A 13,979-nucleotide genomic window follows, 5' to 3' on the forward strand; every position below is an offset into this window, starting at 1 on the left:
CCGCTCTCGCTCCCTCTACCGCCCCCGCCGACCCCTTTTCAACTCCAATCTACGTCGGTGGAATTGGGTCCTCGGGATCAGTCCTCATCAAAAACCACACTGACGACACTACGGAACAACAGGGTTGGACCAGCTCAAATTCTCCCTCACACACTCCCCCTCCCTCTTTCTCTCCTTTTCTAGAAAATAAACAACAAATCATTTTACATAAACTTAAACACCTTTTCGTAATAATGAAATAAAGCAAAGAGCTGTCTATCTAATAATTTATTTATAGATCCTTTGGGTGTACATAAACCTCTCTGAGGCAAAAATGTAAAGCATAACAGACATATTTACATTCAAGTTGGGTACACCGAACGACCCGGTAGCCAGTTCAAACTACAAAATCCCTTAGAAATAAAACTTTACAATAACAATTACGGCGAAGGTTGAGTTTTATTTTCCGTTGCCGGAATCTTCTCCTTGTTCCATTCCTTCAGTCCCTCAGGAAGAGCGGTGTCTTCCTCAAAGGACCCCGTTCCCTCGACAAACTCTTCGTAAGTCGATTTCTCCGGGAACGGCCTCTTGCCCAATAATTCGATCATGTCGTCCCTGCTGATGATTTCCTGTTTGAGCAGTCTCTCGGCGACGACGGCCACCTTTTCCTTATGTTCGCTGAGGAGTTCGGTGGTGCGTTTGTGAGCGCAGTCGATCAATTTACGTACTTCTGCATCGATCATTTGGGCCGTCGTTTCCGAATAGGGCTTCTCTAATTGCATCTCGCCCTCTCTTGGCATGTCGAAGCTGACGTTTCCCACTTTCTCGTTCATTCCATAGTGAACTATTTGGGCGTAGGCACTCTGTGTGACTTTCTTCAAGTCGTCCTGTGCGCCGGTGGTAATTCTTTTAAAGAACAGCTCCTCGGACACGCGACCGCCCAAAGTCATGCACATCCTGTCGAAGAGCTGTTCCTTGGTGTACAAATATTGATCCTTGGGCAAGTACTGCGCATAACCCAAACCCTTACCTCTAGGAATGATGCTGACCTTCAGCAGCGGATCCGCGTACTGCAGGAACCAGCCGGCAACCGCGTGACCAGCTTCGTGGTAAGCAACTGTACGTTTCTCCTCCGGCGACAGCACGTTCGTTTTCTTCTCCATGCCGGCCACCACTCTCTCGATCGCCTGCTCAAAGTGCTTCATGTTTATGGAATCGTTCAAATCGCGGGCGGCGATCAGGGCGGCTTCGTTGCAAACGTTTGCGATGTCCGCACCGGTAAAGCCGGGCGTCAAGGCAGCCATCTTCCGAGCCAATTCCGTTTTGTCCAAGTTCGTCTTCAAGTTCTGCAAGTGAACTTTGAAGATGCTGGCTCGTCCCTTGATGTCTGGAGCGGGAACGAAAATCTGCCGATCGAATCTGCCCGGTCTCAGCAGCGCCTTGTCCAATATATCCACTCTGTTGGTGGCAGCCAAAACTACCACGTTTGTTGTCGTGTTGAAACCGTCCATCTCAACCAGCAATTGATTTAGCGTGTTCTCTTGTTCGGAGTGACCGCCGAAGCTTCTGCCGCCTCTCTTTCTGCCAACCGCATCGATTTCATCTATAAACAGGATACAGGGCGCGTGTTTCCTCGCCATCGAAAAGAGATCTCGGACCCTGGAGGGACCCACACCAACAAACATTTCGAGAAACTCTGATCCGGAGACCGTTATGAACGGAACATTGGCCTCTCCCGCTGTCGCCTTGGCCAATAACGTTTTTCCTGTTCCCGGTGGACCTAAATGACGACATTTCGTTAATTTTTTAAACAATTTCAATTTGACATCATCAATTTACCTGTTAACATGGCTCCTTTGGGTATTTTCGCTCCCAAGTCGATGTACTGTTGCGGATTCTTAAGGAAGTTAACGAATTCCATAATTTCGATTTTTGCCTCTTCGCAACCGGCCACATCTCTAGCAAAAACAATCGGGGAAATGAAATATTATATTAATATAATTTTTTACATTACAAAATGATGAACACCGACCTGAATTTGACACCGATCTCGTTAGAATTGATCAATTTGGCGGTGCTTTCCATCACACCGCCAAACAGTCCTCCCTTCCTGCCCTTTTTGCCGCCCATCATCTCTGCCGAACGACGCATCATGTATATAAGAAAACCGATGACCAAAATCGTCGGCAACATTCCAGATAAACTAGCTGCTTCGATTTCGGTTTTGTAAATTACCGGCACGAAATTCGGTGGTTCTACGTTCATCTCTACCTGAGCATTTTCCAAATTGCGTTCGAACGAATCAACGCTACCAATGTTGAACCACAACACGTTCTAAAAATCAATTAATTTCATACAAAATCATTCAAACAAAGGTGGATGGACACACTTACCGCACCGTCGACTGTATTCCCAGGTGACAGTCGTACACGTACCCATTTTTTGTTGACCACTTCCAGCTTTTCAACTATACCTCTGGCCAAATAGTTGTGAACAAACTCCTTCCAACCAATCTCCTTGTAGCCCATCTCAAACATGGTAACGGTGGCGAGGAATGCGATTGCCGCCGCAGCTCCCAGAACGTACCATTTGTCCCGTTCATTGTCACCAAACGGTTTCCCGCCGCTGCCACTGAATAGAAAAACAACATTTTAGAATTCGTAACGCGTTTGTCGCTATATTCAATTGTCAAAAAGTTATCTGCACTTACACTAAGTAATCTTTTAAGTCTATTAATATTTTTGGTATATACTTTGGCATTTTTTTCTAAATGTATAAATACTGATTCAATATTATCAATAACAATTATTAGGTACTATATGTAGAATGAATGATAAAATTATATATAATATGACAATTTATTGACACTCACAACTATGGTAAAAGCAATTTTACATCAGTGGTTATTCCTAAATAAGACTTAAAACGTTAAAGTTTAAATTGTTAGGATAATAATTTGCAATGCTAAAATATCTAATGTTGATTAAACCAAACTAAATCATAATAATTGCTTTTTGAACTGTTCTTGTATTGATTGCACAACATTAACAAATAAATTAAAGGTTTTCATCAATACATTTCAAACATACAAGTTGAGTAAGGCACAAGTGAACAAATCCAAAAACATCAAAAATTAAGGCACACTCACCGACTTCCAGTGCCCCCAAAGAGTCCAAATGACCATTGATCATAAGGCCTTGAACCTGGTTGTTGTGGAGGCGGAGGAGGAGGCTTTGGGGTTGGTTCTTTTTCTAGTGGTGGTTTGGCATCCTTTTTGCCCTCTTTACAATTTTTTGAATCGGGCTTTGTTTCCTTTGGAGCATCTTTACCAGGCTTAAAATACTTTTCGAAACCCTTTGGCGGTTTCTCGCAGAACAGTTTCCATTCGTTTAATACCGTTTTAAACGTGTAGCTTCTCTAAAATTGGAACATTACAATTGGTTTTTAGGTTATGTAGAAATTATTTTGTACCCTGGGTAATTCTACATTGTACTGCTTCAACGTTTTACACAGTAAATTTTCGAACAACTTGCCGGTGTTAAGGAGCCGATATGCCATCACAACTTGTTGGGTTTATTTGAATTAATTGTCATCACATAACTCTCGATGGTAACCTAACCATACTTTCTGGCAGATGGTCGGTCGGTAAAATCGGACACATCGGCAACAGTTGCATAATAACTTTGACCATATAACTAGCCGATAATTTAAAATTTATATATTTTATATGTAAAAATGTATTTAATCATTGCAAGAGTAGATGTCAGTAAATAAAATTATTTTTAACTTGTAAAATAGTTTTAAGAATTAACTCATTAAAAGATTATAAACTACAAACAAGATTTAATCTAAAATTATGTATTTTAAATTATAAATCTAGAGTAAAATATATGTGTTGATAAACAACCAGTCATTTCGGAGGACTCAATTACATAGGAGCAAAATTAAATTAAAAATACATTATAAGAAATGTAAAACCGGCAATGCGCAGTGCGCATCAGTACTGACAGATCGCCGTGCGAAAAAAAAATATGCCAGTCCGAGTTGGTGCGTCATAGGTGTTTAAACGGGCTCTCGTCTTCCGTTATTTCTAGTAGAAACTTTAGCCGGTTTATAATTTAGATTTTGTTAACGTGTTACTATCAAATTTGATTTTATTTACGTTTAATCATTTTTGTTTCTGTTTCGTTGGTAAGTTTTGTGACGGATTTTCTAGGTTAAAACGGTGTGACATGTGTCAAAAAACAACAGGAAGTAAACAAGAGATTTATTCGGGTCAGCCGATACTACGTATTTATTTATACATAATCCGAGATAAATCAAATAGTAAACATCGTTGCAAACGTTTTTTTTTTAACGTCCATGCATGCATGCATTTTTAAGAAAAATAAAAACATCGTAGTTATGGATTGTGTTGTGTTTGTTTTTCTTATTTCAACCTTTGGACCGATCGGACTTTGGATTCTCTTAAATTATTTCGCCCACACCTGATTTCGGAATAGATTTGCTAGATAGTACGTTTCAGTAAACGTTTTCGCAGAGAGAAAGTCCCAACGGCCAGGTTCAAGTTTCCAATTTGTACAGTTAATACAATGCCACCACCTTTAGTTTTCATTCAGCTTTTATCTTTTTTATTTTTCAAACACCATATTCAACTAATTGCAGACTGTTTAAGTTTATTGTTGAAACGGACGATCTTCAAACTTGTACGTGTACAAACAGTTAAGTTACACTTGATCGATCGCATAATAAAAACTAGTTTCGTAGGTTTATAAATAAAGACTCTTTAAAATTCAACTTTGAACGCAGCACTTAGGAATTATAAAAACAAAATATTCGAAGCGTAGTGCCTGCAGTATCTAAACACTTTATTTTTCGTCAATATAAATTATCGTGATTTGATCATAATTAATTCCGCATACTTGCAAAAAATAAAATCCTCTATCTATAATCGCGATATAAATTCGAGTATCAGATTTATTATTTCGATTTCCCTGTGTCGACAAACATTAGGAAGAAATGGGAATAAAATAAAGTAATGGCTTGTAATGGCTCTGACTATGTGGCACAGGATTTTTGAATTAATTCACACAAGTGTAATTTGAAACGGTAAACTTGGAATGTTCATTATTATTAATGAGGATCACTTGACGTGCATTTGGAAAGTTAAGATGCAATTTCTCTCCAATAATTTCGTCAGTACCATACTTGGACGTACTCTGACCTTCAACGTGAAATATAAACATAATTATACAGTCAAATGAATGAATCGAGGTCAAAGCGAGCTTATCAATCGTGATTGAATATATATTTTTCGATACAGGAAGGCTATCGACCCGCGACCTGCGAATTGTATTCGAAAAATAATCAATCTGGAATGCACCTCTATTGTCGTAACAAATTTTTTTCAAATTCGCCCGCGTCACATATTTAAATCGTGAACGCATTGTGTGAATCTTTTTTTTTATGTGCATGCATGAATTATGCATTTTCATTATCGGCTACGTAACTGTAATTTTATGCCACGAGTCTGGTTAACGTTTCAAAACGATGTTTTTAACACAATGATACGGTATGGATGTTTGGAAGTGATTTGGAAAGAACAAATACTGTTCAATCTTGTACTACATATCAGTAAATGTCAACGCAAACAAACCAATGTTTAATTGCATATTATATTACCATTAGATTTATCAGGGTTTTTGGAGGTGTGTACCTTTACAGTAACCGCATAATTGATAACACTATCTAATCGTGTTTAGTCTATAAAAACATAAATCGTAATTCATTCTTCTTTTCAGTGGTAAACAAGTTGTTGCTTCTTTACTGTTAACTTGCAAGGTAACACTTGAAATTCCACCAAAAATTAAATCTTAAACGATAATTAAAAAATGTGGTTTTCGAGTGGCAATCGTTAGATTTGATAAATTTTGATGAGTTTGTTGATAATGTGTCCATTAATGAGGACATATTTACAATGTTTGTTACGTTCGTACTTGAAACATATATTTTTGTCGCCACTTTAGATAATACTCGGGATTACATTAATTCACTCGTGCCTGCTAAAAATAACGTTTCCATCCAACCAACTTAACGCAATAATACTTTATTATCACTTGTAAACAAAAAAATATTAAATGTCGCTATTTTTTCTCGGACGTCATTATAATTTATCGTCGCATTCTTCCGGGAAAAAAAGAAGGACGGACGTACTAATAATATCTACAAGTTGACCGTGTGACCGTTGTTTTGTACGTTTTCCTGAAAATGCTCGTACTTCCAGATAAAACCGATAAATTCCGAGAAAACATAAACTAATCGAAGTAATAAGCGTATGGTAATATCGGAAAACCGCGCTGTCTACCAATTTCAATAATTGCATAAGTGATTTTGTGTTATGGATTAATTTAATTGGCGAGGTCAAAGTGTGTACGAACAATAGTTGGAAACGTGTCGCGGAATTGGCGGTGAATGAATGGAAAGAACCTTGTACTGATAATCGGACTTTATTTCATTAAATTGTCTTAGTGGATGCTCCGTCAAATAGAGAGAAGTTTATTAGTAATTTGCACGAACGATTAAATTTTGTATTTTGACCCAAGATCAATCACCACATTCAATGTCACCTATAAAATAAAACCGCAAACATTGACCATGAGATAATAATTACGTTATTACTGTTGAACGCTAATTAAAATGTTGATTTCAGACTTGGACCGGGGGCCATGGCGGAAGCTCATCAGGCCGTCGCGTTCTCCTTCGCCATCACCCACGAAGGATGGGACGTGAACTTTGACCGCGAGGTCCTCGACCTCGTTTGGCAATCGGGTATACGATCCTGGAAAAAGCGCCTAGCCAGGTTCCAAGTAAGTGGCCCCATACGTCTTGTTTTTTTCTTCTTCCTAAATAAATATTGGTCGTTTCAGAACAGTGTCCACAATGGTGTCTATCCCGGTCACTGGACCAGCTTATGGGTGCTCACATCCATCGTATCGATAATGCAACTGTCTGGATACCCCGTTCCGTTTGATCTTCCAAATAGATTTTTGCATATATTACCTGGGTAAGAAGTAATAAATAAATAAAAAACAACACATTAAACAAGATTCTTCCAACTCAGGAGCACATTGACGTGGCAACTGGTCGCTTGTTTTCTGGCGTCTTTAACCGCCTGGCTCACCGTCATCTACATGCTGCGCTACATCTTGAGACTCCTCTTAATGTACAAAGGGTGGATGTACGAGTCGAGGGCCAAGGGCAGCCAAATATCAACCAAAACTAAACTGTGGCTTGGGCTGGTGAAAGTGTTCAGCGCATGGAAGTCGCCTCGACTCTACAGCTACCAGGGATCACTGCCCAGACTGCCCTTGCCCAGCGTCAGCGAAACGATGACAAGAGTAAGTTCAGTTGTACACTCCTGTTCAGTTCTGGTTTGCATCTCTGCCTTTTCAGTATCTTCAAAGCGTGCGCCCCTTGCTCGACGACGCCAATTATCGGCGAATGGAGAAACTCGCGGACGAATTCCAGAAGGGAATCGGTGCCAAATTACAACGTTACTTGGTCCTGAAGTCCTGGTGGTCCAGCAATTACGTCTCGGATTGGTGGGAGGAATACGTTTACCTGCGAGGACGTTCTCCGCTAATGATCAACTCAAACTTTTACGGTATCGACGCTATTCTAGAGCACAGGTCGAAAATACAGGCAGCCAGAGCGGCGTCGGCTATTTACACATTCCTGACGTTCAGAAGATTGGTGGAACGACAAGAACTGGAACCGATCTTGGTGCAGGGTTTGGTGCCCTTGTGCTCGTGGCAGTACGAGAGGATTTTCAACACTACACGTATACCCGGAATAGAAACTGATAAAATCATGCACTGGGCCGACTCTAACCACATCGTAGTTTATCACAGAGGCAGATACTTCAAAGTCATCATTTATAAAGGAAGGATACTGAAGCCGTGCGAAATTCAAATGTATGCAAACCAATATTATGAATTTTAGTTGGTTTTGTTCTAACGATATTCATCTTACAGACAAATTCAACATATCCTGGATGACAAATCTGAGCCTGCGGTTGGCGAAGAAAAATTGGCAGCCTTGACAGCTGGCGAAAGAACGCATTGGGCGAACACAAGACGTCACCACTTCAACAGAGGAGTTAACAAGATCTCATTGGATTGTATTGAAAAAGCGGCCTTTGTTGTTGCATTAGACGACGTTCCATATGAATTTGATCTCGTGAGTTTGACCTTAGTCTTAATGATTAACAGAAAATCATTTTAAAAATTTCATTTTTAGAAACACCCAGAAAAGTTGGACAATTTTGGGAAGATTTTATTACACGGGAAAGGTTACGACAGATGGTTTGATAAATCCTTTACACTGTGTGTTTCAAATAACGGCAGAGTGAGTAGTTGTTATTAATTCAAAACCAAACGTTCTTATTCTATTAAACAATTAATTTACAGGTTGGTTTTAATGCTGAACATTCGTGGTGAGTTTTTTATTGCAATAATATCTAATATTTAATTTATTTAAAGTTAATTTCACAATACAATACTGTGCGACAATAATATTCATTATATTTTCAATTTTATATAGTATAAGAATTCATTCAATATTAATTATAATTAAATCCGATTCAAAAAAAAATATATTACATAATATTAAAAAGTAAAAGTAAAAAACAAGCTCAACTCACTTGCACATAAATTTGACACTTTAAAAACATCTTTCTAATAAATGGCTACTTTAGAGATTGTATGATAAATTTGAAAACCTTTATCGATTTGTCCGCTTTAAAGTGTGAATGATTGATTTATAGGGCGGACGCAGCTGTCATGTCTCACGTGTGGGAGTACGTGATCACAACACCATCACATGAAGACCGGTAATTTCCCAAATTTGCTAGAGATCGCCTGCGAATCTTCTCTTTTTGTATTTTGTTGTTGATATTGTTGTCGTACCTTCTTCGGTAGTTGTTGTTGTTTTGGTTGTGGCTAAACTTTCCTTTTCTTTCTTTTTTGTTTAATTAGGGCTGATGCTCCAATTCTCGGGCATCTCTGGGAGTACTTGTTGTTCGATGAAGTAGAGCAACGGTAATTAATATTTGTTCGATGTAGATTAGTAATTTGTGACACAATTGCCCATTTTTCACAATCATCAGTTTCTATCACTAGTATGCACTCATTTTCATGTTGGTCTACAGCATTAACAATTTAATACAAATATAACTTGTTGTGATCTGTTTGAAATAGTACAGATTAAACAGATCAAACTCTTTATGTCACTGTTAATTGGAGAACAGTCGTTTAATCTTGGTACTAATAAATAACAAACTAACACTATTCCGGCTTTTTAAACTGCTTTTCTATACTAACAAAACCTTCTAACCATAGCCGCGTATATATAAGCAATAACAAGTAAATAAATAATTTAATTGTATAGATATGATGAGAAAGGCAATACGCTAGGAACACCTGAAATTACTCCTCCAACTCCGACGAGATTGAAATGGGACATTCAGGAGGAATGTCAACAAGCCATCGATCAGGCTTTGATAGTAGCCCGTGATTTAATTCAGGATTTGGATTTACGTATATACGTTCACGACGCGTACGGCAAAGGCTTCATGAAGCAGTGTCACATCAGTCCCGATGCTTATTTGCAAATGGCATTGCAACTGGCATATTACAGAGATGCCGGCAAATTCAGTCTTACTTATGAAGCTAGCATGACGAGACTTTACAGGTTTGAAAATCGTTCTTTTCTTATAACACTAGAATTACACAGTTGCGTTTTTCAGGGAGGGCAGAACAGAAACAGTGCGTCCTTGCACTGTGGAATCGGCAACGTGGGTTAAAGCCATGGTAGAGAACAAAGCGTCAACGGAGGAAAAGGTAAAGCTGCTTCAAAAAGCGTGCGCACGCCACCAATTGGGTTACCAGGATGCGATGTGCGGCAAAGGTATCGACCGCCACCTCTTCTGCCTCTATGTCGTCTCAAAATATTTGGAAGTTGACTCACCGTTCCTCAAAGAGGTATTAAGCGAACCGTGGAGGTTGTCTACGTCACAAACGCCGCACGGACAGACCTCCAAGACTGATTTAAAGAGGTTTCCGAATTGCATTTCGGCAGGAGGTGGATTTGGACCCGTGGCTGATGATGGCTACGGTGTTTCTTACATAATAGCCGGAGAGGATTTATTGTTCTTCCACATATCAAACAAGAAGACCAGCAGCATGACGGTAAATTACTCGTTGAATCGTCCATTTTATTGGCCAAAATCAATTGTTATTTGCTTGTTTCAGGACTGTCACAGATTCGCAAGACGAATTGAGCAAGCGTTAAAAGATATGCGACAACTTCATCTCGACTACAAGTCACTGAATGGCAAAAAATAATTGTTTCTTCCTAGATATTAATGATCGCTCGGTATTTGGTAAAATATAGACATAGTATAAGAAATGCGAGAAATGTCCGATTGTTGGGACGAGAGTTGGCAACTTGTTGATTTGTCGTGTTTGTTTATTATTAAACTGTTGTTCATATAATTAATAGTTTGTAACTGACCATTTAATTAATAATTTTATGTTGAGACGCAGTCGCACTTTTGCGACTATCGACGAATTTCGACAAACTATCATAACATGAACAACTGTTTTGTGCAGAATCAATGCAATGTACTTTAGATATGTTTGATCTGTTATATTTTAGACTTTTTTCATTACTACATTATACATGTGTACCTAATAAATCGATTTCAACATTTATTATTTGTTTTATTTATTCATTCATACTAATATAAGATTTAAAAATCAATAAAATGAATAACGTATTAGTACAATACTACTACAATACAATTAAAAGATTAAATATAAATAAATACTTACGAGGTATTTGACAAACAATAATACATTTGAAACGTAAGTACTTAAAAACCAAATTTTTAGAAGGGGAAAAGTATAGTGGCGCCATCTAGTTCAAATATGCCCAACCTTAAGATAGAAAATTACAGAATGTAATAACAACTAGCATAATATATTCTACATAAATCTGTAATTTTTAATCGCCGGGTTGAGCATAAGTGAACTACGTGGCGCTATACGTGTTTTTATCTATGTAGAACTGTCATGGTGACAGTTGTTGGTTATGTTCACCATAACCCCACATTTTTATGTACAAATACAATGTTTTTCTCAATAATGTGATTAAACATGATCGAAAACGTGAAGGCTAAAGAAGGATTAAAAGAAATATTCTCCAAATTTGAAGATGTAGACTTGTTTGCATTGGCTGCTACAGTTACACAAGGCTTGTTAAAAAAGAAGTTAAATAACAGAGAAGGTTTGTTTGATTCGATTCATATTTATTATTAATACAATAATAAACAAATATAATTTCAGATGCAGTTAATGCAATCTTAACTTATTCAACAGATTTGCACAGTCTATTAAAACGGAGAAGCGTCACTAAAGAAATATTGTTTTCATATTTACATGATAAAAACATCCCAGTTAAACTGCCTCTCACAAAAATTGATGTCATAGAAAAAATTACTGAATATTGGGAAGTTCCTATGATAAAATTAGACTCTAAAACATCAGAGGAAACTATTGAAAACATCTCAAAAACCCACTCAACAGAAATATGTGTTTCCAGAGATGACCATGGGATAGACTCGTTAGCTGAACATTTTGTCAAATGGTTTTTTGGTATGGTGAATCAAAAGGAGGAGATTTCAAGCCATTTCTTCAATGATTCTCGCTGCAAAATTACATTTTATGATGTAAATATAGACTGCAAGGTAATTGAGAATAACCCACAAGATATTGGGTCCACCCTCTTAAGCTTGTCAGTCCAAAACAAACTGTTTTTTAACCCAAATTTTACCTCAGATGGAGTTCAAGGAAGAATGGATCCTCATGGGTTAGTCATGGTTCTAGTGTGTGGTACTCTACATCATAATGAAAACTGTGTAGGTGTTTTTGAACAAGTTTTTGCCTTGGCAAGGGATCCATTTAGTGAGAACAACTGGAAGATTAAAAGTACAGAACTAAATTTGAGAGTGAAAAATGTAGATAAACCTCCATGTCTGACCGATAGTGACTTGACCAATGATGTCTTGTTAAGTTTGCCTAACACTGAATAAATAGATTTATGTTATTAATTATGTGTAAAAAATATAAGGTATTTTCCATAATAAACTAATAATGTTTTGGATTCTATAATATGTACTTTGTAAACAATTTTTATTTATTGTTTATTTCATAAGAAGCCTTTGATACTAATGAATAAAAGTTTGTTTATGAATTTGTTATTGTTTTATTATCATTACTTTGCTATCATTGATTAATACTTTTTAATCAAAAATAAAAGTAACTAACGGAATTTAGGTTTATGTCGTCTTTCAACAGGAGGTGGAGAAGTTGCAGAAGAATGGTCTGTCCCAATTTCTGGATCTTCTTCTGAGTGGATAATAGGATTCATTTCAAGTTCATCCTTGTTCCGCCTATACTGGTTCTTTTTTCGCAAAACCATTTGTTCTTCAGGCACTAGAATTCAACAAATAATATGTATGTTGAAAGCTGTGCTAAAGCTCAAATACTTACACAAACGGTAGTCGTCTGTTTCAACACAGAAAAAGTATTGCAAACCTTTTTCGTAATACTTAGACAAAACGAACATAGTTATTGCCAAACTGACACACAAAATACCTGCAAATAAAAACCAGTATAGATTGATTTAATGTGAAAAATGATTGAATTAAAAGAACCATTGACAAAGGTGATCCAGTAACTGATTCCAAACTTTGTTCTGATTTCTGCATCCTCAAATGGGATAACCAATTGGGAAGGATTTCTGACGACCAACCACACTAAATTCGCCGTCAGTTGTAGCGCTCCCGTCAATCCCAAAAAGAAAGCGGCATATCCGATAACGGAGCGACACAAAATGACCGTCGTCAACCAAGTGGCGAACGCAGTCCACATTAAAATATGAGAGTACCACCCGGCAGTTCTGTAGAAACGGCCGTGACGATAACCCTCTCCGTCTATTACAAAATAATCGACGATCCACAGGATGGGAGTGGGAAGACCTCTGTACTGGGCGGCGCGGAATTCCTGCTGTAGTTTACCAGCTGAAATTAAACCGCAGGGATGACTTATCATTATCGTATGTTTGCACTTATTAACGTGGGTAACGAATCATTTACCGTAAGGTCCGAATCCGAATCGGCCCTGATCCCAAGTCCATTCGAACCTTTCGTTATAATCGATAGTTTCATGTTTCAGCGAGTTATTTAGGTTTTTAGTGTCACTATTCAGTGTTACGTTGACACTTCTAAGTCCAATTTTAACCGCAATGTTGGCGTCAATTTCATGCGGACTTCCTGCCTTATAAGACGTCTTCGATTTGATATGACCCACCTCCCATTCCTGACCGAAATTTCCAACTGAAAAGTCACCGAATTAATTTCTCTTCAAAACCCATTGTCGCCAAGAGTTAAAAAGCAAAATCACTTACGGAGCAATAGCAGTCCAATCAGTAGAGCTAGTACAACATGGATGAGGTTGGAAAATGTCTAAATAACAAACAAATGATAAGGTTTTATTCTGAGTAACACGATGCGTTCATCCATCGTTTTGGATGGTTATTTACAAATCATCTCCACCTACCTTGGAAACTTTGGAGGAAACAAAAGACACTAGGAATGTAAGAAGCAGTATCAAAAATGCCGTTAGAAAGCCCGCTTCAAGGACGTCGACGGTCACGGGCGTCTGATTGGGGCCGTAAATGGTAGGAAAACCTTCATTTCTACCGAGACTGAACCACATTTTAATAAGCTCGCTGAAAAACTGATGGAACTGATGGTTGAATAAAAATATCTTATTTCCTGTTTGGTTTGATTAGATAAGACATGAGCTGTTTACTTTGCAATATGTGCAAATTGTAGGTTTATTTCATTTTAGAATTTAAATCATTTAAAACGTATTTTC

The 13,979-nt window shown here is 37.9% G+C and overlaps 4 protein-coding genes across 6 annotated transcripts; 2 read left to right on the forward strand and 2 right to left on the reverse strand.

Annotated features, from left to right (window-relative positions):
• Nucleotides 1–252: 252 nt before the first annotated feature.
• On the reverse strand, nucleotides 253–3,611 carry LOC109605552 (AFG3-like protein 2). The gene is made up of 6 exons (XM_020022139.2): nucleotides 3,451–3,611; nucleotides 3,128–3,396; nucleotides 2,373–2,610; nucleotides 2,012–2,313; nucleotides 1,819–1,937; nucleotides 253–1,759 (listed from the first exon to the last, which is right to left on the reverse strand). Exons 1-6 carry the CDS (start codon nucleotides 3,535–3,537, stop codon nucleotides 420–422), a joined length of 2,355 nt encoding a protein of 784 aa, XP_019877698.1. The 5' UTR covers nucleotides 3,538–3,611; the 3' UTR covers nucleotides 253–419.
• A 380-nt stretch (nucleotides 3,612–3,991) lies between these two features.
• On the forward strand, nucleotides 3,992–10,751 carry LOC109605558 (carnitine O-palmitoyltransferase 1, liver isoform). 2 transcript variants are annotated; one of them, XM_049962805.1, is made up of 12 exons: nucleotides 3,992–4,170; nucleotides 6,689–6,845; nucleotides 6,906–7,042; nucleotides 7,100–7,376; nucleotides 7,432–7,952; nucleotides 8,013–8,217; nucleotides 8,278–8,385; nucleotides 8,448–8,473; nucleotides 9,015–9,077; nucleotides 9,427–9,729; nucleotides 9,785–10,226; nucleotides 10,290–10,751. In XM_049962805.1, the coding sequence occupies exons 2-12, from the start codon at nucleotides 6,705–6,707 to the stop codon at nucleotides 10,380–10,382; spliced, it is 2,316 nt and encodes a 771-aa protein (XP_049818762.1). In that variant the 5' UTR covers nucleotides 3,992–4,170; nucleotides 6,689–6,704; the 3' UTR covers nucleotides 10,383–10,751. The 2 variants fall into 2 exon arrangements, with proteins under 2 accessions (XP_049818762.1, XP_019877701.1); XM_020022142.2 differs by lacking the exon at nucleotides 9,015–9,077 and adding an exon at nucleotides 8,804–8,869 and having other exon boundaries at nucleotides 3,995–4,170.
• A 366-nt stretch (nucleotides 10,752–11,117) lies between these two features.
• On the forward strand, nucleotides 11,118–12,151 carry LOC109605554 (uncharacterized protein C3orf38). Of its 2 annotated transcripts, XM_049963947.1 has the most exons (3): nucleotides 11,118–11,325; nucleotides 11,385–11,785; nucleotides 11,877–12,151. In XM_049963947.1, the coding sequence occupies exons 1-3, from the start codon at nucleotides 11,196–11,198 to the stop codon at nucleotides 11,910–11,912; spliced, it is 567 nt and encodes a 188-aa protein (XP_049819904.1). In that variant the 5' UTR covers nucleotides 11,118–11,195; the 3' UTR covers nucleotides 11,913–12,151. The 2 variants fall into 2 exon arrangements, with proteins under 2 accessions (XP_049819904.1, XP_049819903.1); XM_049963946.1 differs by having other exon boundaries at nucleotides 11,121–11,325; nucleotides 11,385–12,151.
• Nucleotides 12,152–12,279: 128 nt separating this feature from the next.
• On the reverse strand, nucleotides 12,280–13,965 carry LOC109605553 (dual oxidase maturation factor 1-like). The gene is made up of 6 exons (XM_049963942.1): nucleotides 13,659–13,965; nucleotides 13,507–13,564; nucleotides 13,196–13,435; nucleotides 12,755–13,120; nucleotides 12,591–12,695; nucleotides 12,280–12,533 (listed from the first exon to the last, which is right to left on the reverse strand). The coding sequence occupies exons 1-6, from the start codon at nucleotides 13,815–13,817 to the stop codon at nucleotides 12,361–12,363; spliced, it is 1,101 nt and encodes a 366-aa protein (XP_049819899.1). The 5' UTR covers nucleotides 13,818–13,965; the 3' UTR covers nucleotides 12,280–12,360.
• Between the last annotated feature and the right edge of the window lie 14 nt (nucleotides 13,966–13,979).

The sequence above is a fragment of the Aethina tumida genome, chromosome 2, assembly GCF_024364675.1.
Source record: "Aethina tumida isolate Nest 87 chromosome 2, icAetTumi1.1, whole genome shotgun sequence".
Classification (NCBI taxonomy): Eukaryota; Metazoa; Arthropoda; class Insecta; order Coleoptera; family Nitidulidae; genus Aethina; species Aethina tumida.